The 27,475-nt window shown below is 40.9% G+C and overlaps 1 protein-coding gene across 3 annotated transcripts; it reads left to right on the top strand.

The window, feature by feature from the left end:
• The first annotated feature begins 127 nt into the window (after positions 1 to 127).
• On the top strand, positions 128 to 26,963 carry RNF20 (ring finger protein 20). 3 transcript variants are annotated; one of them, XM_082621468.1, is made up of 20 exons: positions 128 to 252; positions 1,324 to 1,478; positions 7,374 to 7,568; positions 7,689 to 7,836; positions 7,989 to 8,171; positions 11,558 to 11,676; positions 13,903 to 14,049; positions 14,224 to 14,301; positions 14,510 to 14,629; positions 16,001 to 16,180; positions 17,137 to 17,272; positions 17,597 to 17,718; positions 17,840 to 18,210; positions 19,451 to 19,568; positions 20,148 to 20,297; positions 22,304 to 22,516; positions 23,065 to 23,190; positions 23,357 to 23,497; positions 24,244 to 24,345; positions 24,596 to 26,963. In XM_082621468.1, exons 2-20 carry the CDS (start codon positions 1,350 to 1,352, stop codon positions 24,770 to 24,772), a joined length of 2,955 nt encoding a protein of 984 aa, XP_082477594.1. In that variant the 5' UTR covers positions 128 to 252; positions 1,324 to 1,349; the 3' UTR covers positions 24,773 to 26,963. The 3 variants fall into 3 exon arrangements, with proteins under 3 accessions (XP_082477594.1, XP_082477596.1, XP_082477595.1); XM_082621470.1 differs by having other exon boundaries at positions 7,401 to 7,568; XM_082621469.1 differs by having other exon boundaries at positions 144 to 237.
• Positions 26,964 to 27,475: the final 512 nt, after the last annotated feature.

A 27,475-nucleotide genomic window follows, 5' to 3' on the forward strand; every position in this document is an offset into this window, starting at 1 on the left:
CGGCGCTTACTTCTGTGCCGGGGCGCCCTGGAAGCGCGTCACTTCCGCCCGGTTGGGTCTTGTGGCCCACTGCGCCAGGTTGAAGCGACTTCCTCTTTTCTTTCCCTTCTTCCTCTCCCTGGCCCCGCCTCCCGGAAGCCTCGCGTGGTCTTCGCTCGCGGGTAAGGGGTGAGAGGTGGGAGTGCTACGCGGACGTTGGTGAATAACTGCCCAGAATTCCGCTCCCGGGCGGCGCAGGTTGGAAGAACTCAGGTTAGATGTCTGACAAGGGTGGGACGGGACTCTGCAGGCAACGGAATCTCCACCCTCTCCCGCTCCCAGGCCTCCCTCTCCGGGGCCTGCAGTTGGCCCATCCGGAGGCTGGGGTCCTTGGCCCCCTCGAGTAGGATTGAGGCCCTTGTCCTGCTCCTCTCTCACCAGGCGAGGTCCCACTCAGGTTGCTGCTACCGATACCCTTCTCCTGGAGCTTGAATTGGAAGCAGAGTAGTGTATAGTCTCGTTGATGGCAGGGCTGTTTCCTAAAGTAGTAAAACGCTTTAGCATCTATTCCGCCTCCTATGAGCTCCGAAACCTTGGGAGGCAAGTAGGGCAGACAGAATATCTGTTCTCTTGCATTGTGTATATGGAGAACTCACTCTTCCAAGGCAGCATGGCTCCCTAAAAGTTAGAACTGGGATTCACACCCAGGTCTAGCTTCCACAGGGTTGCACAAATTCGTGGGGAGAGCGTTTGGAAATAGAGAAGAAACTGCAAATATATAAAGGAAAGCTAGCATTTCTGAGTGCATACTTCATGCTAGGCATTATGCTGAGTTCTTTCTGTACTTATTTATTCCTTATAAGGAGCATAGGAAGCTTATATTGTTGTTATTTCTGGTTTAGGAACTTGAGGCTCGGAGATGATAAATGACTTGTCCAGTGTTAATAATTTAGTAGACATCTCCCAGGTCTCTTTCAGCTCTCTAATTCTCCCAACGCTATAGAATTAACTTCTTTTCTAATCAAACTGAACTTTTCAGATGTTGACATTTCAGGAAATGAGATTCCTGAAATTTTTCTTGGTCTCTTCACCCTTTGCCCATTGTCTTATTTCTTAGCAGCATCCTATTTAGAAATATGTAGTTCCGTAAATTCAGCCGTGACTCTTACTCCACAGTTTTTCTCTTTCCAAGAGGAACTTAAGGATCATGTTGCTGAGTGTGGAATTAATGGATCCAGGTTAAAGGATTGGCCAGAAAAACTGCTAGTTTTTACATCATAGGTAGACCCTCTTTACTTCTCTTTGCAAAACTTACCTAAGTTTCTGTCTTTTTTTTCTCTCCAGGAAAACAGCTATCATCTTGTGCCAAGATGTCAGGAATTGGAAATAAAAGAGCAGCTGGAGAGCCTGGCACATCTGTGCCTCCAGAGAAGAAGACAGCTGTTGAAGACTCAGGGACCACGGTGGAAACAATTAAGCTCGGGGGAGTCTCTTCAACGGTAAGTGGAAATAATGCTGTGAGAGTGTGTTTTTCTTCTGTCAGTGGCAACCTGAAAGTAATAATTTATGGAAGCCTTCTGGAGTAAGGGAAATTGATTTGAAAAGAAGAGGGAAATAAAACAGCCAGAAGTAGATGAAATGATGCATTGCTCATTTCTGAAGAAGAAATATATTGACATTTGATCTTTATTTTTAAAGGTATGTTTATATTCTCTGAAGAGTCTGGTCCCTGATACAGCATTGAGGTATTTAGCATGATAGGTATTTAGCAGTGAGGGAGCTATACACTGATTTTTCATTCACTGAAAACTTAGGTGCCAGGTACTAAGAAGCAATGTAGCAAAATCACTGAGAGAGTGTCTTATTTCCTTGTCTGTAAAATGTAATTATAGTACCTAACTCACTGGGTTTTTTTTTTTTTTGCGGTACACGGGCCTCTCACTGTTGTGGCCTCTCCCGTTGCGGAGCACAGGCTCCGGACGCGCAGGCTCAGCGGCCATGGCTCACGGGCCCAGCCGCTCCGCGGCATGTGGGATCTTCCCGGACCGGGGCATGAACCCATGTCCCCTACATCGGCAGGCGGACTCTCAACCACTGCGCCACCAGGGAAGCCCACTCACTGGGTTTTTGAGAGATTGAAATGAAAGAGTTCCTGTTAAGGACTATTACCTTTAACATGGTAATGTACTATTAATAGTTTTTATTGGGCTAGACATTGTGGCTATAATGGTGAATAAATAGATATTGTCCTTGCTGTTACGGAGTTGACAGTTTTATTAGACTGTTATACATCAACAGCTTATAGTAATGTTATATGTCCATTAGACATCAGAAGCTCACTATAATAGGTCAGGAGTCTGTATTTTGGAACTCAGCCATGATGATATGGTGTAAAAATGCTTCACATTTGTATAGCCTACAAAACCACGTCTACTCTTGGAAATTGAGGATCAGAGAGAATAATAGGAACATTCAGAGTAAATTGTTGATCAGTATCATTTCTGAAGTTGTCTGGGGTTCATCAGCCTCCTGTTGCCAGGATTTTTGTCTTGGCACTGTCTCACGTCATGCATCCCAAGGACATTTATTCATTCAATAATAAATATTTGTTGAGAATCTGTTATTTGCCAAACACTGTGCTTTATCCTAAGGACAGCCCCTGGACTTCAGTTTGTAGGTTGGCACTGAGAAGGGAACAGACTGTCATAATAGAGTGGGAAACGTGCTCTTCACAGGGATAACCACATGTGCTAAGGGAAGCACCGAACACACGTCCCATTTTGGACTTTATCCAGAAGGCTGTGAGGAGCTACTGGAAGGTTTTAAGCAGGGGAGTAACATGCTCTGACTTAGGTTTGGAGAATAGACTCTAGGGGAGCAAGGGTTGTAAGCAGGAGTTCAGTTAGCAAAATTGTTCCCTCATTCCTTCTCCCTCTCCTCCCTCCCACTCTCCCTCTTTAAGGGTGGGGAGCTGGGGCATGTATCCACTGATCCCTGCCCCAGTTGGTTGAAGGTTGCCCTTGAAGGCAATAACTCCTCCTTTGCACTTTGAGGTTGCTGTAGTAAATAAACTGAGATTTCGGAGCAAAAAAATTTGAGACTGCAAGGTATGCTTGAAGTGGGACACTGGTAGGGTGACTGGAGCTGTCCACCGGAGGTGTGCTGAAGTCTGGAAGGCTGACAGATCGTGGCATGGGGCGCAAAAGTGTCTGCTACATGTAGGAGGCTGTTGCCGTAATCTTGAGGGATCACGGTGGCTTGGGCCACTGTGGAGGTAGTGTCGACAAGATTTGCTCTTGGATTGGGTGAAGTATATGAGAGGAAGGAGGCACGATGACCCCAGGATTTTGGAAGTATGCAGTTTTCACTAACTGAGCTAGGGAGGGGTATGAGAGGAGCAGATTTCTGGGAGCTTTGGGGGATGAATCATGAGTTTGAAACTGGACATATAAGTTTGAGGTATTTATTAGACCTGTGAGTGGATAGGTAGTTGGATGAGGTGATCTGAAGTCTGTGGAGAGATCTGGGCTAAAGCTGTACATTTGATAATCATTATTTTTTAGATGGTATTTAAATCCATGAGACTGTAGGCTCTCCCATAAGGAATGAGCATAGGTAAAGAAGTCTGAGAACAGGTCCCTGGAGCACTGCAACCCTTCACGTCAAGGAGATGAGAAGAGACTAATTTAAGAGGGGCCATTGAAGTAGGAGGAGAATAAGAGAGAGTGGGGTCCCAGAAGTCAAAAGAAGAAAGTGTTTCAAGAAGGCGTTGATCAGGTCCTCCTGATGGGTTGAGCAAGGGGAAGACTGAGACTTAGATTTAGCCATAGAAATTTCACTGGAGACTTGACAAGAGCTGTGTTCATGGAGTGGCAGCAATGGCAGCCTGACTGCAGTGAACTTAAGAGAATATGAGAGGAGGGGAATTAGGGAAAAGAGGGCAGAGATGTTGCTTTGGAGGAGTATTGATGTAAAGTAAAACAAAGAAAATGGGGCCTTAGCCAGAGGGAAATGTGAGGTTGAGGGAAGGTTTTCTTAATTTGTTTTTTAAAGTAGGAGATATTACAGCATTTTTATTTATTGATGAAATGATTTGCTAGAGAGGATAAAGTTGATGATGTAGCAGAAAAAGAAGACAGTTACTGGTGTGATGTCCTTGAATAGAAGAAAGAATGTAATATGATGCACAAGTGGGAGAATGGGCCTTAACTAGGAGAGGGATGTTTTATCGACAAGAAGGAAGGCAAGGGATGTGGGTTCAGACGTAAGCAGGGCAGTAGTGAGGGTTGTGGGAGATGGATGTGGACATGCTCTTCTGATTGCTTCTGTTTTTTTTCAGTGAAATCAGAAGCAGGACTCATCTGAGAGTGAGGATGGGGGAGGAAGTTTTGGAGGTGCAAAGAGACAGGAGAAGGTAGGAAGTAGTCGTCTTGAAGAGAGAATGGACTAGAGAGAGGGAGTAGGGCTGCTGGGCAGCACTGAGGACCTACCTGAGTCTGTGAGCGTGAGTTTAAAGTGAGGCCAGGGCTTCCCTGGTGGCGCAGTGGTTGAGAGTCCGCCTGCCACTGCAGGGGACACGGGTTCGTGCCCTGGTCCGGGAAGATCCCATATGCCGCGGAGCGGCTAGGCCCATGAGCCATGGCCGCTGAGCCTGCACGTTCGGAGCCTGTGCTCCACAGCGGGAGAGGCCACAACAGTGAGAAGCCTGCGTACCGCAAAAAAAAAAAAACAAATAAAAAAAAAATAAAGTGAGGCCAGTCAGTATGGTGCTTTTTTTTTTCTAGTCACATTTAGCTTCATGGATGTAGGTGGAGAGTTGGATGTTACCAGGATTGGGGTTTTTAGCAGGCAAGTATGGAGCAAGGGAGAAGAAGCTTAGAAAACAGTGTGATTGGTCATGGAATTTAAGTTTGATAAGGAAGTGAGGAAGTGAGAGGAGTGAAAGACATAGGCACAGGACAAAGGTATAGGACCAGTGGATCGTATAATAGATCCTGGAGGAGTTGAAGAATTGTTGGAGTTGATAAACTAGAGAGAGTGAGCTGGAAAAACAGGTGGTAATTATAGAGAATGGGTTGTTTGAAGTTGAGTTTATAGAGAACATCCAGGTACAGCTAAGACCAAGAATAGGAATAACTGGGAGTTTGGTGACTGAGGGAGGTAAAGGACAAGATCATTGGAGGAGAGGAGGTCAGGATACAGGATCTGAGATACAGGAACGATCATCTATATGGGAATTGAAATCAGTAAGAAGTACACCATGAGTAGTATTGGAGAGAGTGATGACAAGCCAGGTGCTCCATCTTCAGGAAATGTGGGGAAGTGACCTGGGCATTTATAGGTGAGTGCAGCAAGGCAGGGTGGCAGGTGGTCCAGACCAATGGCATGAGCTGCAAAGCTAGGAGGTTTTAGGGAGCAAAGTGGATAATGGCTTAGTGGCCGTGGAGAGCAAGGAGGACACCCACCTGCCTCCAGGCACAGGGCTTCAAAGCATGTGGGAGAGAAACAGCCATCACTGGAGAAGCCTGCAGGGAAACTATTCTTATCCAGGTTTCAGGTGGAGCAAAGAAGGGGAAGGTGATGCTCAGAAAAGAGGTTAAAGGTATAGTTTATTAATAGTATTCATAAACTGGTACAGTTGGGAAGCTGTTGACTGTTTCGGTGTATCAAGACTGTTTAACCAAATGGAAGAGAGAAAGTAAAAGTAAAACAAGAAATTGGTGCTCTAATAAACGGTTCTTACTTTAAAATATTCATTAATTTCTAAGTAAAGTAAAAATGCAATCCTTTCGACATGCTGTTTCTTTGTCTGAGGTTCTCCCTCCCTCCCCCCCACCCCCCCATCCCCCTATCCCCCACCAGCTTTTCTTAGAGAGAGGTTAAAGATACTGAGAGGGGTACACAATTACTGATGGAGTGACGTTTTTGCAGAAACAGAAGAGAATGGGATCCTCAGCACAAGTTGAGGTTTTAAGAATATGGGCATAAGTTGGTAAGTTGTGTGGATGGGTTTAGGAGATGGGAAATTGAACAACTTTCCATCTGATGGTTTCTGTTTTCTCTTTAAAATGGAGGCCAAGTCACCTGCTTAGTGTGATGTGAGAGGAGACAGGGTTTGGTAGTTTGACGTTGCCTCAGTGAAGAATAGGAGCTAGATCACTTGATCCAGAAAGAAACATTTCCGGACAAATGATAAGATCTGCTCAGGTTAGAATTCATTTTATTTTATTTTATTTTTTTTTTTTAAATTAAATTATTATTTTTTTTTTTTGCAGTACGCGGGCCTCTCACTGTTGTGGCCTCTCCCGTTGCGGAGCACAGGCTCGGGACACGCAGGCTCAGCGGCCATGGCTCACGGGCCTAGCTGCTCTGCGGCATGTGGGATCTTCCCGCACCGGGGCACGAACCCGTGTCCCCTGCATCGGCAGGCGGACTCTTAACCACTGCGCCACCAGGGAAGCCCTAGAATTCATTTTATAAAGGCACCAGTCTCCCTGGTTTAATGACCTTATCTAGAAGTCTCAGCATACTGGGTATAGGACTGGAATAGTCTAATACATGGATTAATTCAGATTGGGGTTTGTTCGCAGAGGTAGAATAAAAAGATTAAAGGCAGAGAACTTGAGGAGCCTGATAGGCAGGAGTTTGAAGGAATGTATTATAGGGTATAGTCAAGGTATGGAAGATAGTGGAGACAGAGGAGAAAGGAGAAAATTCAAAATTTTGGAGATCCAGATGAAGACTGGTATATTGAGATAAGAGCATGAGCTATCTGGAAAGATGGATTTATTCAGAGAATGGAAAGTTGGAATTTAAGATTTCAGATGTGACACAGTTCCACATAATGACAAAAGTCTAGGATGTGGCTTTTGAAATGTCTGGCTGAAGAACAGTGAAGGAAGTAATCATTGGAGTTAAGGAATTCAAAATGCCGACAGCGTAGATGCTAGAGGATTTGATGGTTTGTCCACACATGTACGTGTCCACATGTATATTGAAGTCACCAGATGTGTTGACGGGGACTGGGATACAGAAGGACCTGGTTGTCAAAGTCTTGAATAAATGATGGGCAGTGGTTAGGAAATAGCTGATTGATTGGGGTAGAGGGTGATCTAGCTGGATGGTGGAGCCTCACAGTAGCAGTATTTTGTGGATGTACGTGTGACTAGAACAGTGAGCTGGGTGAAGTCTAGGTTCTAGTGTATTTGTGTGTGTCATTCTTTCCTCCCATCATCACAGACCTTTACCTTTATTTATTTCCTCTGCTTCTACTTCTTATCCCATTATTTGCTGTAAGATTTTGTTAATAAATAGCTTTTTTCATAGGAACTAAGTAATGCACATATTAGCCCCTGTTGAGTTTAACCACCAATTTGTCTAATTTCTTTATGGAGATTAATAAGACTGGTTTCCTGGGGCAGGAGGAGTTAGACATTCGAACACTGCAAGCCAAAAATCGCAAACTGGCAGAAATGCTGGATCAACGGCAAGCCATTGAAGATGAACTCCGTGAGCACATTGAAAAACTGGAACGAAGACAGGCCACCGATGATGCCTCACTATTGATCGTCAACCGGTACTGGAGTCAGGTAGCTAGCTTGTTAATGTACTCAGGTTTTTATCTGAGCATTGTAGTTCTCCTTAGCAGACTCTTTATTTCCAAAGTTGTTTCCTTTTGTATTTTCGTAACTGTACCTTCCCTCCTCCAGTTTGATGAAAACATCCGTATCATCCTTAAACGTTATGATCTGGAGCAGGGTTTGGGAGACCTACTCACAGAAAGAAAAGCCCTTGTGGTGCCTGAGCCAGAACCAGACTCTGATAGCAATCAGGAACGGAAAGATGACCGAGAGAGAGGTGAGTGTTGGTGGCGGATTTGCCACTTCACGCTTTCTGGGTGTTTGAAGTAGAGCTTTGCTTTGAGGCTCTCCATTTGAGGGGAAAAAATAGATTTTGATATTTCCAGTTTTATAATTTTAGGGGCTTCTTTTTTCCCCTTGTGTCCTCAGGGGAAGGGCAAGAGCCAGCTTTCTCTTTCCTTGCTACTTTGGCCAGCAGTTCCAGTGAAGAGATGGAATCTCAGCTGCAGGAGCGCGTGGAGTCTTCCCGCCGAGCTGTGTCCCAGATTGTGACTGTCTATGATAAACTGCAAGAAAAAGTGGAGCTCTTATCACGGAAGCTGAACAGTGGAGGTGAGGCAAAAACCAGCAGACTGGAAGCAGAGGGGGAGAAATAGGAACTCACCTTTGAATGCTAGTTTGTAGTTTTCAGACTTACATATTTATTTTTAATTAAATTTCTTGGAGTCAATTTTAATATGTCCTTGTTTTTTGTTTTTCTGTTATCTCTAATATTTTCAAAAAAAGTTGACTCAGGCTTTAGAATTGTTAGATTTCAGTGTTTAAAAAGATAAAACAAAATATTATAGGGATGGAAAAGTGTCTATTTGAAATAACAGTATTATTTTATGTTACTAATTAGATTTAATGCAAAAACTTACATTTGTTCAGTGTAGTTAAGTATTTGTGTAGTTAGGTTGCATCTTCTTTTTTTTTTTTTTTTTGAATTTATTTATTTTTGGCTGTGTTGGGTCTTCGTTGCTGCACGCGCGCTTTCTCTGGTTGCGGCGAGCGGGGGCTACTCTTCATTGTGGTACGCGGGCTTCTCGTTGCGGTGGCTTCTCTTGTTGCAGAGCACAAGCTCTGGATGCGCGGGCTTTAGTAGTTGTGGCACGCAGGCTCAGTAGTTGTGACGCATGGGCTCTAGAGTGCAGGCTCAGTTGTTGTGGTGCACGGGCTTAGTTGCTCCGCGGCATGTGGGATTTTCCCGGACCAGGGCTCAAACCCACGTCCCCTGCATTGGCAGGCAGATTCTTAACCACTGCGCCACCAGGGAAGTCCAGGTTGCATCTTCTTAAGTGCCTTGATTTCATGCTTTAAATAATAATCCTGGTCTAGTTGTAATATATTAATTTCTCTGATTGTCATTAAGATGTATAACCTTTCATTTCTGAAAGAAATATGTCGAATGCAATGGAGGTTGAACCATTGGCTGTGAAAATAAGAATTTTCTTACTCTGTAATTTTGTTTTTTAAGATACTTGGGCTAAATTATCAATAGAATTAAAAGAAGAGGCATATTAAAGACCTGTGAATATTTTGTGGGCAGAGGTTTCCTTTGCTTTTCCAATAGGGTGTTTGTGTATTTCTGTATTTTATTATTTGGATAACAGATACTTGTTTTAAGATACACAAATCAGAAATCACATAAAGTACACTACACAAGTCCTTCCATCTTACTTTCCAAAGACAGCCATTGTAAACAATATTATTTGTGTCCTCCCAGACTTTTGTGTTCATATATTACATCTACTTGTGTGTTCCCAGCTAAGCTATGTCTCTTGGCGCAGTGCCTTGCCTCACTCGTCTTTGTTTCTCCATTTTCTAGCACTGTTTCTGGTGTCTAGTGGGTGCTTACATAATGGTGAATGAATGGCTATAAATCTTCCCTGTCACCTAATGTAAACCGAGCTGTATGTTACTTCTTTCTCCCTTGGCTCCACTTGAATAGTTAGAAGGTATTATTAAACATTAGTAATATGCCACATGGATACACCATATGCATTATGGTTTATACCATATGCATTATGGTTTATACAATATGCATGGTATACCAGATAATATGCTATATGCAGAGGCTATGTCATTATGAAACTTGATTTCATAAATGAATATCAAGTAAAGGAATTGCTGTATTTAAAAAGTAACTAAAATGAGTAGCGCTTTAAACAGTACTTTAAAATTATTCTTTTTGATGGCATGCGTTTTAAGGTAGGATTTAAGTTAAAAAATAAAAACATTCATTACAAGTTACGAACTGCTAAGCTATTATTTATAACATAAAAGGCAATTGCCACTGATAAGCTGAACGTTCTAAGAGATAAAGGTGTATAAAGTATGAATTGTAGCATCAACTGTAACTTTTGACGGTTCATTTCTTTCCTCATGTTTATTTGGTCCTTGATTCAAAAGAGTTACATTTATCAGCTTGTTTATTAATTCACTAAATACTTATTGAGCTCTTATTGTATTCTGGGCCTATTCTCAATGTTTCAAGATATTAAGAGGACTAAAATTCAGCCCCTAGTTCTTAGCTTGGGTTATGAATCAGAATCACTTTGAGAGTTTTCGGAGCACACTCTTTTTTGGCCCTGCCCATGTTTATTCTTATTTAGTAGGTATAGGATGGGTCCTAGGTATCTAATGTTGGAGGTTCCACAAGTGATTCTGATGGGTAATCTTGGTTGAAAACCATGAAAGCCACCGCATGACCAACCTGTATTATGTTTCTAAGAGTGGTGCCAATTTTACTTCCTGATAACTGTCTCTAGGGGCAGTATATAACCCGAGAGTATGTGGTTTCATTTACTAACATTTGGATTTCAGCTATAGTATTTGTGACTCTGATTTTAAACATACTAATTTGGTATGGTAAGTTCTGTAGATTTACTACCTTCTTTGTAAATAATACTGCACACTTTGGTTTTTTTTTTTGTTTGTTTGTTTGTTTTAACATCTTTATTGGAGTATAATTGCTTTACAGTGGTGTGTTAGTTTCTGCTGTATAACAAAGTGAATCAGTTATACATATACATATGTCCCCATATCTCTTCCGTCTTGCGTCTCCCTCCCTGTCCCACCCCCCCGTCCCACCCCTCTAGGTGGTCACAAAGCACCGAGCTGATCTCCCTGTGCTATGCAGCTGCTTCCTACTAGCTATCTATTTTACGTTTGGTAGTGTATATATGTCCATGCCACTCTCTCACTTTGTCACAGCTTACCCTTCCCCCTCCCCGTATCCTCAAGTCCATTCTCTAGTCGGTCTGTGTCTTTATTCCCGTCTTGCCCCTAGGTTCTTCATGACCATTTTTTTTTTTCACACTTTGGTTTTTGAGCCTCAGGAGTGCCTCTGGCATAGTATACCAGAATATGATAAGTAATTCTATGCTCTTGTCTTTATTCTTCATGATTTTATAGGTGCTCATTTGAACAAGGAAATTACTGCTCCCTGCCCTGCCCTTCCCTTCTCTCCCAACAGAGAGATGCTTCATGTTGGTGTTAGTGAATAATAGGAATTTGTGACAGCCTTAGAAAATAGAATTTTATTGCTATTAAGTCTGACATTGATTAGAGATACTTCTGTCTTGTCTACAATTCTAAAATGCAGTTTTTTTGGGTGATTGTGCCTTATCTGAATAAAGTTATAGGACCTCTCCTTTTCTTTTCTCAAGGCATTTTAATTTTATAGAAAGGGATGGGTGTTAGGTGACCTTGCCTCTGTGTCTACCTCTACAGAAGCACAAAGTTGACTTATTTCCTTAAGCAAGTGCTTTAACGAAGGACTGAGTCCTCTAAGCAAGCCTGGGTTCTTAATCTGTCATGTGAAGATAATAAAAACCAGCCTACTTGAAGTTTTCAGGAAAATAAAGTGAGATAGCACGTTAATGCTTTGGTGGGATACACAGTTGTAAAATCTGACACTATAGATGCTAAACTAAAGTACAGTTCTTCTCCCTCAGATAATCTGATAGTGGAGGAAGCAGTGCAGGAGCTGAATTCCTTCCTTGCACAAGAGGACATGAGGCTACAAGAATTGACAGACCTCCTTCAGGAGAAGCATTGCACCATGTCTCAGGAGGTACTTGACCAGAAAGGAGATGGCAGTTTCCAGTGGCCTGTGGCAGACATTGACTCAGAACACTAAGTGCTTCAAAGATGATCTTACTCTAGAAAGCCTGTTTTTATACTGAAGAGCATGCAGGGCAGGTTAAAGCAACCAGCTCTGAGAAATCAAAATCCGAGTAAAGGTTAAGGGAAGGAAATAATTGAACGTTTCTCCTTGACTCTGCCTCTGTTTAAGTGGACATTTTAGTACCTTAGTTTTTAGGAAGAATTACCATCATGGAGATTTGCAAAACAACACACCAGACCCCCAAATATTAAATTACTCCAAATATAAAAGACCATGTACAATGTTACTGAGGAATAGGTTGGTAGAAATTTATCTGAGAATGGAGCAGTAGGAAATACTGCATTTATGATGACCTATGAACTTGAGGAATGTGGGTTTTCAATCCCAACTTGGACACACGTAGTGCCACGACCAAACCATGTCAAGATTTGGGTGTTTGTTTATTGTATAAAATGATTGAGACAATGTGGTGATAAGCCTTCTGCTGAAATTTGACCTACCTTAGTTTGGCCACCCAACTCTTATGCTTATTGGTAAGTTAATAGTTAACCGTTTACTTAGTGCCTAGCACTTAAGTACTTTACGAATATTATCTCTCATGGTGAAATAACTCTCATCTTACTGCTAAGGAAACAAATTCAAAGAAATTGGTGGCTGGTCTGAGGGCACGCAGCCAGAAAGTGATTGAACTGTGATTTGGATGTAGGTCTGTTTAACTTCAAAGCCTATGTTCTTCATTATGCCCTCTTCCTAAACTCCAGTGCCAAGGTGCATGCTGGGCTGGTTGCCTGGGAATCATCTGGGAAGTTTATTAATACTTCTCATCAACCTTCAAAGGGGTTAGAGTATAGTGATGCTTATAAAGAAATTGGAGTGTAGTAAAAAAATCAGTGTAACTTTTTGTCATGTTTTATGGCATAAGCTAGGTGCTACCAAGATGAAAAGGTCTTCCTTAACCAGCCCTTTCCCAAATCTCATTTAGCATTACTAAGCTGGAGAGACATATTGCTCTGCTCAGCTGAGCTGATATCCAAGATGGCTCTCATGGCTGGTTGTTTTTTTGTTTTGTTTTCTCTTGTTTTGGGGGTTTTTTTGGCCATGGCACATGGCTTGTGGGATCTCAGTTCCTTGACCAGGGATTGAACCTGGGCCACGGCAGTGAAAGCACTGAATCCTAACCACTGGGCCACTAGGGAACTCCTGACTCATGGGTGGCTGTTGATGCTGCCTGTCAGCTAGGAGCTCATCTTAGTTGTCCACTGGAGTGTTGCCTCTCCAACATGGAAGTTTCAGGGTAGTTGGACTTCTTACATGGCGGCTGACTTCTTCCAGAGAATGAGTGTTTCAAGACTATCAGGCAGAACCTGCATGGCCTTTCAGACATAGCCTTGAAGTTATGTAGCATCATTTCCACTGGGTCACCAAAGTTGACCCAGATTTAAGAGGAGGGGACAGTGACCTCACCTTTTGTTGGGAGGACTGTCAAAGAATTTTGGGGCTATATTTAAAAACCAACACAAAAGATACGTGTAGATTAATGTGAACATGTAACAGTTTTATAATTAAAGTATTAAATAGCATTAGCTGTGTATATCTCCTGAATAAGCAGAGAACAACATAGATTTTTGTATCTTTACAGCATCTGATTCTAGATTGCTCTGGACTCAGCTTGAAAAAGAGAATGGAAGTTTTCCGTCCATTCTCTTTGGATTATCATTTGTTGGAATATGGGAAGGGAAAGTAGAGGGTAAAGATAAGCTGTCTTTTCTAAATAAATATTTAAATTTTTATCTCCTAAAATATTTGTCTGGTAAAATCAAGGATGTTATCTTTTGTCTCTTAACATATTTTCTGATGGGTTTTTGGTCTATATAGGGAAATGGTGCTTCTCAGAGGTAGAAAAATTATTGAATCTTAAGTAGTCTTTTCTTTGTGAGAGTTCTTATACTTGTACAGTTTTCATGATTGTGACTTACCCAGAACTGTTAAACCTGTGATTTCAGTTTTATACTCATGTGTTGGGAAGAGGGTGAAGTAGCTTTTACTTAAATCTTTTCTTTAATGACACTTAAGCAAGGGTTAATTTTGTGGGATTTGGGATATAAGGCATTCCTTTTCTAACTTGGTCTTTTTTTTGCTGTATTTTTCTGAACACCTGTGTTTGGGATGTAGTTCTCCAAGTTGCAGAGTAAAGTAGAGACAGCTGAGTCACGAGTATCTGTCCTGGAGTCCATGATTGATGACCTGCAGTGGGATATTGACAAAATTCGAAAGAGGGAACAGCGACTCAATCGACACTTAGTAGAAGTCCTAGAACGGGCAAGTGCTGTTTTATTCATAGTTTGAAGACTAGAATCATTTTAAGGAGTCTACTCAGAAAAGATGGACTTGGGTAGTAGTACTTGGAGAAAAAATGGACTTCTTTGAAAGTACTTTGGTTATCAGACTAAAATTTTAGGGCCTCTCACTAAAGAATCTTTGTCTTGTCCATAGGTGAATTCAAAAGGTTATAAAGTATACGGTGCAGGGAGCAGTCTCTATGGCGGCACAATCACTATCAATGCCCGGAAGGTAAAATCGCGACTCCCTGAGGGTGTGTTTTTTTGACCTGGTGTCAGGTATTGTGTTAGGTACTTAGGATTGTGTTCACAAGTTCACAAGTGACAACGTGGGGTTTTGCTAGAAGAGTGGATCAAGTGGAGCTGTAAGTTTAGGAATGGGAATGATTTAGAAATTCCTTTTCTTTACTCTCATTTTGCTATTTCCTCCTTTTCTCCAGTTTGAGGAGATGAACGCGGAGCTTGAGGAGAACAAAGAGTTGGCTCAGAACCGTCACTGTGAGCTGGAGAAACTTCGGCAAGACTTTGAGGAGGTCACTACACAAAATGAAAAGCTGAAGGTAGGAGACACAACTCTGAGAGGCAGTAAAATGAAACTTTTTGCTGATCAACTCACATATGTGTTGTGAACCGTCATAATTTATTACGGAAAAGAAAAATGTAAGTTTTGTTGCTATATCCATTTATCTAGTTATATATATACTCAATATTGGTACCCTTCCTTTTCTGAAAAGGATTTAAAGCAACCTACAAAAATACATTGGCTGAATCAAAGTGCACTAACTTAAGAATTGTTGAGAAAACATGAGGAGTAGGGTGAACTAGGGTGAGGATCCAAAGTGGGTTTTAAAAATGGGGCTTGTTGGGCTTCCCTGGTGGCGCAGTGGTTGAGAGTCCGCCTGCTGATGCAGGGGACACGGGTTTGTGCCCTGGTCCGGGAAGATCCCACATGCCGCAGAGCGGCTGGGCCTGTGAGCCATGGCTGCTGAGCCTGCGCGTCCGGAGCCTGTGCTCCGCAACGGGAGAGGCCACAACAGTGAGAGGCCCACGTACTGCAAAAAAATAAATAAATAATAAATAAAAAATAAAAAAATAAAAATGGGGCTTGTATACAAGATACATGCAAGAAGCATGTAGCTACAGTACGTAGGCCACTCCCATGTCAGTAATTGCCAAATGTGGGCCACAGAATTTGCCTCTGCAGTTTCTATCTGCCAAAACAGAGAAAGAAACATGGTCAGTGATCCTGTTGGTTTTCAAACCTGCCCATTAGAATTTTCTCTCCCTGGTTCTTGCGGGGAAGAAAGTAGATTGTGAAAGTCTTCCCACCCCTCTTTCGGTCACAACCACCCATCTTTTATAATTTGATTTGTTTCTAGGTAAATATATGAATAAAGATGTTTGAACTGGAAAAAAAAAAAAGAAAAGAACAAAAACAACCTGAGTTGAATCAGTTGAAGTGTTTGGGTAATTAAAGTAAACAGTTACTTAGGAGAAGCATAAGTATTTTTGATACAATAACAAAAGTATTTTTCTCTGTGACTGTCAATAAAGAGAACAAGTTAGTGGCTAGGGTCCTCAACTATGTTCTTAAAATAAGTATCCTGACAAATTTCATAGTGCTCTTCTCTGTCCCTAGATCTGACAGATATCATAGGGCTCTTCTAGTGTCCTTGGATCTAGGTTGACACATAATGTAAGACATGTATCAATTAAAACAATCCTTGGGTGGAAGAATACAGGTACCAGGTACCACCTCTTGAAGGGTCTAATTTAAGTTAGGATAGATTTTATGTAACTAGAGGAATAGGTAGATAGATTTCATAAAGTTTGTCTCAGTTGCACAAGACGTCAGAGAGTTTAAGATTTTATTTCCAGGCTAGCATCCTAGATTCTGCTTCTGACTTTTCGTTACTTTGGGCCCTCCTAAGGTGGAATTGCGGAGTGCTGTGGAGGAAGTGGTCAAGGAGACTCCAGAATATCGCTGCATGCAGTCACAGTTCTCTGTCCTGTACAACGAGAGCCTGCAGTTGAAAGCCCACTTGGATGAGGCTCGGACCCTGCTTCATGGCACCAGGGGGACCCACCAACGCCAAGTTGAGCTCATTGAGGTAACAGCCTAGCTTTGTCTTCTGTATATAAGCTTTCTCCCTCATAAATTTTATAATTTTACTCTCTTATGCTCAATCTTTTATTCATTCAGCAAACATTTATAGAGTGGCTGTAGGTCTTTACTCTGCTAGATGGTGGGCATCCTGCCATCAGAGATCTTAGAGCCTAGTGGGGAGAACAGTATCCAGTAGAATGCAGTGTGTTGCAATAGAGCATATCCAAAAGGTGCAGTGATAAAGGAGACAGAACATCTGATTTGACTGTGGAGCCGTCCTGATTCCACTTGCCAAAATGCAGTATGACTCTTAAGGATAAATACAAGTTTACTGGTAGATAAAAATAGGAGAAGGGCATTCCCAGCAGTGAGAACAGCAGATGTAAAAAAAATAGTTTAGTATGGCTGGAGTCTTATGTGCACTGGGGAGAATAGTGTCTAGAAGCTGTATCACTGCTTACAAGCCATTATATAATGACATATGTAAATAATTTTTTTAAGGCAGAAACTTTCATTCATGTGTTTACTTCTGTATTTTCCATTGCCTTTAAGGTTATGTTAATAGTAGTTTGTCTTTTACTGTATGTCTGCCAAAGAGTTGAGTATATCTTACTTTACTGTTTATATACTGTTTTATTCTTTAGTTCTCCAACCAGATTGTAATATTCTCAGAGTTAGGAGCCATTTCCTATATTTCTTGAGTCTCCTGCTAGTTCTCAGATCAGTGTTTTGTAGCTGTCTGGTGCTCATTAAGTATTGATTGAATTGGAACTTTTCAGAGTAATCCCTCTTTTCTTGATATTTTCTCTTTTTCTTCTTAGATCCTTATAGATTAAGGATCTATATACATAGATAAGGATCTTGATCCTTATAGATCAAATTTAGGAAACAGTAATAGAATATGATGACATGTCCACATTTTGATAAGAATTTTTGATTGGTTCCTTTTTCTGTGTGTAGCGAGATGAGGTTAGTCTTCATAAGAAGCTGAGGACCGAAGTGATCCAGCTGGAAGATACACTGGCCCAGGTCCGCAAAGAGTATGAAATGCTGAGGATAGAATTTGAGCAGACCCTTGCTGCCAATGAACAAGCAGGTACAATTAACTCTGGCTCCACCCTGTAGTTCGTCTGCTGCACATGCCTTCCTTGAAAGACACAGCGTGGTCACCAGGGTTTGTTATAGAGCTCAGAAGTCCTAAAGAACCTTAATTCAAATCCTGTCATTCATTTTGGTTTACAGCCTGGGTGCTTGTTTTTTAACTCAGATTGCCCAGTTTTGTTTTCATCTTCTGAGAAGGAATCTTCCTTTTGTCAATTCTCCCTGTTTCTCAGAGGTCCCTCATGTGTTCTACACTTTCTCTTCTTGTGCCTTTGCCCTTGTCACAGTTCTTCCTGACATTGCTATTGCTGTATTTAAGGCCCCATAAACCGGGAGATGCGCCACCTCATCAGTAGCCTCCAGAATCACAATCACCAGCTGAAAGGGGAGGTCCTAAGGTATAAGCGGAAACTGAGAGAAGCCCAGTCTGACCTGAACAAGGTAACCAGGAGGAGGAGAATAAGTATTATTTTCTGTTAAGTTTGCAAAGCTGTCTTGGGGTGAGGAGAGTGATGTGGTTACCATAAGTGTGGGTGCTGCCTTCCTTTCTCTGCCCTTCCAGACACGGCTGCGCAGTGGGAGTGCCCTCCTGCAGTCTCAGTCCAGTACTGAGGACCCTAAGGACGAGCCTGCAGAGCTAAAACAAGATCCTGAGGACTTGTCTGCCCAGTCCACCGCATCGAAGGCATCTCAGGAGGAAGTCAACGAAATTAAGTCCAAACGTGATGAGGAAGAGCGAGAACGAGAAAGGAGGGAGAAAGAGAGGGAGCGAGAAAGAGAGCGGGAGAAGGAAAAGGAGAGAGAACGAGAGAAACAGAAACTAAAAGAGTCAGAAAAAGAGAGAGATTCTGCCAAGGATAAAGAGAAAGGGAAACATGATGATGGAAGGAAAAAGGAAGCAGAAATTATCAAACAATTGAAGATTGAACTCAAGTAAGAGCAATGTTTAGAGAAACTGTTTCTGACTCAAAAGCTAAGGTTAGAACATCGTGCATGAAATGTTTGAATGATGGTGTGGCTTATTCAATAATTGTAATGTATCAGGTGTAACTAAATGTACAATTAATGCGGTCTCAAGTCTTGATCAAGTGTACAACTTCAGTGGCCTGTGTGGCTATTGTATAGTCTGGTTCAGTGATCAGGTCTCAGTAAACCCCATTGTTGTAGCCTTATTTTTCATGAATCCAAATTAAGGAAAAGGATGTCATGATTGAGGTAATACTCATGAGAGTTATTGGAAATAAATACTGCTGTTTACTAGATTTGGGCAAATTGTTGGCATTAATTATAATTTAAATTATAGTAGGTAGAATATGTATTGCTATAACTTGAACAATATTGATCTCTTTGCCTGACAATTAAGTAGTCTGTGTATATATCAGATCATTTTAAGAGATTTCTGGGAGGTTTACTCCTACAGGCATTGAAACGGTAAGACAGACCTTTAAGTCAAGAAACACTGCCATAATCTCACATATCGCCGCTTCTCATCCTGCTCAGCCGTGCCTTTTCTGATAGAACTGGTTCCTTCTTGCTCCCCATTGGTCATGGTTGAGCCTTTATTGGTGTTTGGATTTAAGGGACTACTGTGCTCAAAACATTTGAACTTCTTTGGTATATAAAAGGATAGTTAAGAGGTTCGAAAATTTAGTAAGATAAAGTTTTAGCCTTTAGCTGATGGTTAATCACTCAATTGTCAAATCTAGGATTAGCAGTATATTTTAAACTTTGAATTTTCTCCCTTTTTTCCTCGCTTCCTCTTGCTCTCTTTAAGGCATTTTTTTTTCCTCCAAGTGTGGTATCAGAATCATTTGGGTGACTTACTTAAAATACATTCCTGGACTCCATCCCAGACCTACAGAGTCTCAGTTTCTAAGAGTGGTACCCCAGAACTTTGCCTATTTAACAAGTGCCATAAGTGTTTATTTTATAACTATGTTGGAGAACTTGGTCTGACGGGAGAAATGAGTCTTTTATACAACTTACTTTTCTATACTTTCTGAGTGTATCCAGAAATCTCTTGATAGTCTGTGCAAAAGTTTTGTCTTTTAGATGTGTTATATAAAGTGTAAAATAGGACTGTTGTAAAATATTTTGCATAATTCAAAATTCCCTTGCTCTGATGCCCTTTGTTTTCTCATTACACCATTCCCCTCTACCACCCTCATCATAGGAAGGCACAGGAGAGCCAAAAGGAGATGAAACTATTGCTAGATATGTACCGCTCTGCCCCAAAGGAACAGAGAGACAAGGTTCAGCTCATGGCAGCTGAGAAGAAGTCTAAGGGAGAGGTAATCTAATCTGCCATTACCTGTCTTTCTGGTCAAAATCTTCCATTTGTGGGATTTTCCTTCACACTTCTGAAGGCTGTAGTTTCTTTAAAGTTAGCATTTAAGACTTAGCAACATTTTCTTCCCTTTCAAAGACCATCTAATATAGAGTCTTCCAGATTTTCCACTAGGTGGTAAGGTATATCAGAATTACGGGGAATAGGAGTAACCTTTTCAAACTTTTTGTTCCCCTTTGTGCCATATAAATCATTGTCATACTGATTTTCTGGTTACTTTTGGGAAGAATGCCTTATTCTTTTAAAATTGGGAGCCTAGGAAAAAAAAGGGTGAGAACTATTCTAAAGAAAAGTACATTTGCACTCCTCAAAAATGCCACTTGCAGAAGCGTGTGATGTTGGAATGGAGTGATGTTAAAGCAGGGTTGTGATGTGGTGCACTAGTGTATCATTTGTCTCCTTCCATAATCCTGTAAAGGTTCTTTTGGTGTTATGGGCCCTTCATCTGTGCACAGTATTAACTTTTGAAATTGTATTATAGCTTTTTTGTTTTTCTTTTTGTGTGATTTCTTTCCTCCTATAGTTGGAAGATTTAAGGCAAAGACTCAAAGATCTGGAGGATAAGGAGAAAAAAGAGAACAAGAAGATGGCTGATGAAGATGCCCTGAGGAAGATCCGGGCAGTAGAGGAGCAGATAGAATACCTGCAGAAGAAGCTGGCCATGGCCAAGCAGGTGGGCATACTTTCTTTATTTAATGAGCTTTTTTTTTTTTTTTTTTTTTTTTTTTTTTTTTTTTGCGGTACGCGGGCCTCTCACTGTTGTGGCCTCTGCCATTGCGGAGCACAGGCTCCGGACGCTCAGGCTCAGCGCCCATGGCTCACGGGCCTAGCCGCTCCGCGGCATGTGGGATCTTCCTGGACCGGGCCACGAACCCGTGTCCCCTGCATCGGCAGGCGGACTCTCAACCACTGCGCCACCAGGGAAGCCCTGAGCTTTTTTTTTTTGTTCTTTTTTTTCTGCGGTACGCAGGCCTCTCACTGCTGTGGCCTCTCCCGTCGCGGAGCACAGGCTCCGGACGCGCAGGCCCAGCGGCCGTGGCCCACGGGCCCAGCCGCTCCATGGCATGTGGGATCCTCCCGGACCGGGGCACGAACCTGTGTCCCCTGCATCGGCAGGCGGACTCTCAACCACTGCGCCACCAGGGAAGCCCTAATGAGCTTTTTAAGTAAATTTTACTTGATAAGTAAGTTATTGACAGTGAAATTTGCCCTGTCATTCCAGTCTTTTTTTTTTGGTTAATATTTTTTTCTCCTATATGTTTGTTTTTACATTGAAGTCTCTCATCCTTCAGTTACTTTGTTTTGTGTATTTGTGAGGAAGGAAATTTACTTCTATTTTCAAATGGATAGCCAGTTATTCAAAAACTGTTTCTTGAGGGATGTATCGTTTCTCTGCTGATCTGCAATCAGGGGATGTAATGAATATAAAATTTTATAAAAAGATATAAAATTTTATACACATTATGATTATAAATACATGAAACCAAGAAAAACATGTTCCCCAAATAGGTTACAAATAAATAACCAATATGCCAACTGTAGTGGTTTCTGTATCATAGAACTATAGAGACTTGTCCCCTTCTCATAAGGAACGTATATTTCTTTATTTTTAAGTCCCAATGAATTTTATTAACTTTCGATAATAAAGATACCAAAAATGGTTGGAAAAACCATATAGGTACATAAATAAACCAAAGTACACATGGGTATTTAATATGTGCAAAAGATATAGTTTTAAATCAGCAAGAAAAAGGAAGACAATTAAATGTGGGCAAAAACAAAATAATTTTGGAAAAAAGTTGGAGATATATTTGAACACTCTACACTAAGATAATTTCCAAATGGAACATATATAATGTTAAAGAAATCCATAGAAGAACCAGAAGAAAACAGATAAAGTTCTTTTTAAATTTGAAGTGGAGAAGACCTTTCTAACTATTAGTAAATGTCTAAAAAATATGAAAGATAAGATTGATAATTTTGACTTATGAAAAAAACCACACAAAACTTCTACATGGCAGCAAAGCCAAAGGGTAAATGAGAAAGCTGGAAAAAATATTTCTAACTCTTATCATGAAAGGGCTTATCTTTCTAATATATATTTAAAAATCCCCAAAAAATGATAGGGAAGAAAACTCAAAAGCCCAATAGAAGAACAGACAAAAGATATTAATAATTCATAGAAAAACAAATGGCTCTTAAACGTATGAAAAGATGCTCAGTGTAATTTATAATAAGACAAATGTAAATTAAAACTATTTTTACATTCAGTTTTTCACCTATCAGATTGTTATGAAACAGATGTTTTCAGAGTTGAAAAGTCTGTAGATTCAAGTCAGTATTATAATTGTGGAAAAGTATGAGAAAATGTGAGGTTTTATGACAGAAATTTTCTTAACCAACTCCTGCTTGATCAGTTTGCTAGATCATGGTGTGTATAATTTTAGTCTGCTTCAGCTGACCTCAAATTCGGATCAATTAATGAGCATCAGACCAACAATCAATGCCAATGGCTTCAGATTCCTAGGGCTAACCTAGTGACAAAACTAAGCTCTTAAAACTGTGTTCTCTGTCACTAGGTTATTTCCATAACAACAGTAGGAAAGTTTAGTTTCCTGTGTGCATTCCTTTGGAGTTAGAAGATTCTATTAAAATGAAGGTTCTTCTTTCTTATTTTAGGAGGAAGAAGCTCTCCTCTCTGAGATGGACGTCACAGGCCAGGCCTTTGAAGACATGCAGGAGCAAAATATCCGTTTGATGCAGCAATTGAGGGAGAAGGATGATGCAAATTTCAAGCTCATGTCAGAACGTATCAAGTCCAATCAGATCCATAAGCTGCTAAAAGAAGAGAAGGAGGAGCTGGCAGACCAGGTTTTGACTCTGAAGACTCAGGTAACTAGAATGAAAAAAGCTTTCCAGAATCCTGTTGAAATAGGGTGCTTTCTACACGAAGATACAAGTAAAAAAATGATTATTGTGGCATTTTTTGTAATAGGAAAAACTCCCCAAAACTAATGTACATGATTAGGGTACTGGTAAATAAATTATACATCCCTACAGAGGAGTACAGTGCAGCTGTTTAAACAAAAGTGGATCTGCTAATAAGGAAAAATGTTTAAATATATCATTAAGGGATTCATCTGCTTATCCCTTTTGTGTTAAAAATGTGTATGTCTTTGTGTGCACGTGCTGTGTATCTTAAAAATTTCTGGAAGGCTGCATGAGAAGCTGTAACAGTGGTTACCTGATTACGCCTGAACATTGGGATGAGAGAATTACCGTAGTCTTGCATGTAATTTGAAGGGTTCATGGATAAAATCAGCAATAGTTGGAGTTTTCTAACAGATTCTCATTTATGGGCCTGTGGATTAACAGAGCCTAGTCAGTTTTTTGTTTTTTTCCTTCCTGTTTGTGTTAAAATGTGATTTTCTTTTTCTAAGGTTGATGCCCAGTTACAGGTAGTGAGGAAGCTGGAAGAGAAGGAGCATCTGTTACAAAGCAACATTGGCACAGGGGAGAAGGAGCTGGGTCTTAGGACCCAAGCCTTAGAGATGAATAAACGCAAGGTATGATCGATTACTCTGTGGTCTAAAGTGACAGTTAGTCTTCAGAGGAACAAATAAGTTTAACACTGATGAAATTACAGGTCACTTTATTCCTTGGGCTTGGTAACATTTTGTCTCACTGGAAATAAGTGGTGATAAGATAATGTTGTTCATATATCCCTCATAGGCAATGGAGGCAGCCCAGCTTGCAGATGACCTCAAAGCACAGTTGGAGTTGGCTCAGAAGAAGCTACATGATTTTCAGGATGAGATTGTGGAGAACAGTGTCACCAGAGAAAAAGATATGTTCAATTTCAAACGGGCCCAGGTCAGTTGTTTTTTCTTCACTTTTTGCCTTTTAGGTATTTTCTGAGCTCTAAGATGACCTATGTTACAAAGAGTCATTGGTCTATTGTATCAATATGTCATTTCCTATTTAACTGTAAGTTCCTGAATGAAGAGATGGAGTCTGTTTTCTTCACTGAAAACTATCCCCAAAGCCTATCATGGTGACTGCCACCTAATGGGCATGAAATAAATACTTATTTATTTAAATGAATAGGTTAGTGAAATCATAAAGAAGTAGCAGCAAAAAAAAAACACTAGCGAATTTTAAAGTTCTTCTTTAAATTCTTCTACAATTTTTCTATTTTTTGCATGCCAACTGTTTCTCATGATGCCTTTCTATACTTACCTATAAATCTGTAAATTTTGATCCAATCTGTCTTCAGCCTAAAAACTAATTGCCTTAAAATAAGGTGGCCTATCAAGTTTTCATCTTTTTTTTTTTTTTTTTAAATTTAATCCCTCTAAACTTAGACTGGAGTTTTGCAGAACTGAACTGACAGTAGTTAGATGCAACTGAAGTTTGGTGATATGATTATGGTTGCCTGTTCCGAAAAAAAAGAAAACAGCTTGTCATTTGCAATTCTCTACATTCCTAAAATATAGTTAGGCATGAAAGGACAGAAAGTCCCTTCTTTCTGCAACAGAAAGTTCAGGTTGGAGCAATTAATTTTTCTCAAAAATGACAGATCTTGGGGAGTGTGTAATGGGTATGCTATCCCACCACAGGAGGACATCTCTAGACTTCGAAGGAAGCTGGAGACCACAAAGAAACCAGACAATGTACCCAAATGTGATGAGATTCTGATGGAGGAGATTAAGGATTACAAGGTTAGAAACACTGCCTCAGTGATTTGTGTGTTTTTTTGTTTTGGCCTACAGTGGCCTACTAACAGATTAGTATAATAAATACTGAACCTCTTTACTTGAAGGTAACAGAGAACGCTTTATTATGTGTGTGGGGGTGTGTGTGTGGTGCTATTCCTGTCTTAGTGCTTAGTGGAGTTTTTGCTTATATATAAGAGCCATTTGGGTCATAAACCTTTATGGTTGCTCTGACTCTGATTTCTTTTTTTTCTAGGCACGCCTGACCTGTCCGTGTTGCAACATGCGTAAAAAGGATGCTGTACTTACCAAGTGTTTTCATGTTTTCTGCTTTGAGTGTGTGAAGACCCGCTATGACACCCGCCAGCGCAAATGTCCCAAGTGTAATGCTGCTTTTGGTGCCAATGATTTCCATCGCATCTACATTGGTTGATCCAAGCCAAGAGAAGAAGAGGGGCAGGCTGGACAGGCACTTAGTCATTAACCACCAAACCTCTACCTCTTCTCTCCTTGACTGTCACCCACAGGGCAGTTTGTCCGTCAACTCCCTTTCCTTCACAGACTTTACGTCCAGGTCCTCCTCACTAATACCTAGGTGACTTCGGGAGGAAAGGACTGGTAATGCAAGTCTTGGGTTTTAGAAAGAATTAGAAAAAACTTTTATTTGTCTTCCCTACCAGCTTTGTGTATTTCCTGCTTTTAGACTTTTCAACATCTTCAGGCTTACTGTATAATCTTGGATTGTCCATTCCTCCTGAAGAAGTCAAATTGGTATTTTTGACACAGAGAAAGAAACAAGAGTAGAGACACATGACTACTTGCAGTGGGCGGTGATCTTTTAGAAATAAGCTGTCTGCAGGCATAAACAGTACTTGATTTGGGCAGTAAACTTTTTGTAAACTTGGATTATAAAATGGTATCATCCTGCTACTTATTCCTGGATAGTTGGAAGCCTTAATAAAATTTATGTCCAGGATGATTCAATCCATTTCCTATTCACTAGCTAAGTAATTTGTTAAGGTCAGCTGGCCTCCTCGTTACAGTTACTTAAGTTTTGAATGTTCTACTCATTGATGCCTTTAAGTTTCTCGAGGCCAGAATAATTTCAAATACTATAGCCCCTTTTATCTTATACTGAAATCAAGATTGGAGAGGATGGGGCACAGGACTGAGATGGTGAAGAGATCTTCTAGGTACTCTGGGATCTCGATACAGGGAGGCCTTGGTGAGCTATGAATTAGTCTCATCTGCCTCTCCACAGGGGTTGTCGTCACTCCTGTTTTCCAGGAGATTCTCTGTAACGTTTCTGTAGGACTTTATACTCCACAAGCTTCAATTAAAGCAGGATTCAGTTTGCTTTTGTGTTCATGTTTTCCTTTGAAATTTTTCTATTTGTCAGTATTAGTTGATTTTATACCTGCTGTTTTAGAATTGAATTCTCTTGAACAGAAATAATCAGTTTTAGATTAAGGGGCTAGCTCTGTTTAACGTGTTTATTTCTCTGATTAATTGAAGCACTTTTCTCCCAGTTGTTTTATTGAATCTGTTCTGGGGAGAGATTATGCCTAAAATATAATGGTTTATTTGACTATTTAGTTCTCTCTCATAGTTCGCTATGGGGGTAAGAGATGGTGATTTGTTTTCCAGAGGGTATCAGACTGCCTGGCACTTTAGTTTGAGAGTTCTTGAAGTACAAGATTTATAGTAACCAGAAAACCAGAGGTTTTCTATATCTCTGGTAAGGGGTTGTGTAAAATGGATCCCTTCTTGATCATTACCTGTCCTAGAAGATGGGTAAGGACACATTGCGTGTCCTTTTGTGGTCACTACCTGTAATTAGAAGGACTTGCGATGGGTTCTGCAGAGTCATGTGGAAATGGGTCAATAAACGAGTCTAACCGAGAAACCTTACAGTGTCAGCAAAGAGGTCACGGGCCTCTCGATCCCCCCTACCCAACACACACACAGAGCCATAAGGGGGTCTGGCCCTGCTTCAGGATACACGGTGCCTTTGCATTCATTAATAGGGCACTTTCCCCTTACTGTTCTCTTCTTATAAGGCAAGCATGAGCATAAGTTTGTTGTGAGGGCAAACAGACTATTTGGGCAGCTAGTGGTTTGGGTTTGCATATTAATTGTTTATGACACTTGGCTAGGAAAGCCAGCTTGCCCAGCATCAGGGGACCCTGGAGCCTGTGGAATGTTGTGGAAGAAACCAGGAGTCCAATGGGAAGCTGGATTTAGGGGAAGTTCCTCTAGCTGGAGAGAGCAGGGAGCCCCTAGTCCCAACTAGCTTCAGGTCCAGGCAATACAGGAGGAGCTCTTAAAGTCATTTTTAGATAACGACCAAAAACAATGGTGACTTGGTGCACTCCGGCTTCTCATTAGAGAAGAGGTCAATGAATGGGCTTCAGGAATACCCACAAATGGTATACGAAATTTTGTTTGTGTGTGTGTACATTAGTCATAGCTTTTTTCAGATCCTTAAAGAATCAAAATTTCTTAAAGGAATTTTGAAACTTAACAAATACCAAAAAAGTTAAGAATCACTGCCCTAGATCCATAAGAGATTTTTTTGAAGATTCCTTTCAAGTAATGCCTATAAATGCCAGTTTCAAAGATTATTGTAGAAGTACTAGAGTCTCTGTTTCTCTCTTTTTTTTAAAACATTTCAGGTCTTGTAGAGATGGTCTCTTATTCTTTTTTCTTTAGTTCTTACCTTGGAAATTATCTTGGCAATTTGGACCAAAATCAGGGTTGGTGTGCTCTAAGGCATATATCTTAACTGCATGGCTTGGCTCTTACCTTCTTACCTACTCTACAGATCTTTTTCAAAGGTCTTTGGCTGTTTCTGCTAGTGATTGCATTCTCATATGAACTTACAGTGGGATTTCTTGGTTCTTTTTTATTTATTTATTTATTTGGCTGTGTCGGGTCTTAGTTGTGGCATGAGGGTTCTTGGTTGCAGCATGCATGTGGGATCTAGTTCCCTGACCAGGAATCAAACCCGGGTCCCCTGCATTGGGAGCATGGAGTCTTATCCACTGCACCACCAGGGAAGTCCCTAGGACTACATTTTATTCCCTTGTTTAGTGAGAGTTCCCATAGCATTTTGTTCTAGCATAGAATTGAACCA

The sequence above is a fragment of the Mesoplodon mirus genome (assembly GCF_964341445.2).
Source record: "Mesoplodon mirus genome assembly, chromosome: 1".
NCBI lineage: Eukaryota > Metazoa > Chordata > Mammalia > Artiodactyla > Ziphiidae > Mesoplodon > Mesoplodon mirus.

Excerpts from the sequence above, each read along its gene's own strand:
- RNF20 (XM_082621468.1), top strand. The coding sequence starts at position 1,350 with ATGTCAGGAATTGGAAATAAAAGAGCAGCTGGAGAGCCTGGCACATCT. Across the intron at positions 8,172-11,557 it reads ACGGAAGCTGAACAGTGGAG|ATAATCTGATAGTGGAGGAA; the intron begins GTGAGGCAAAAA and ends CTTCTCCCTCAG. Across the intron at positions 14,630-16,000 it reads CACAAAATGAAAAGCTGAAG|GTGGAATTGCGGAGTGCTGT; the intron begins GTAGGAGACACA and ends GGCCCTCCTAAG.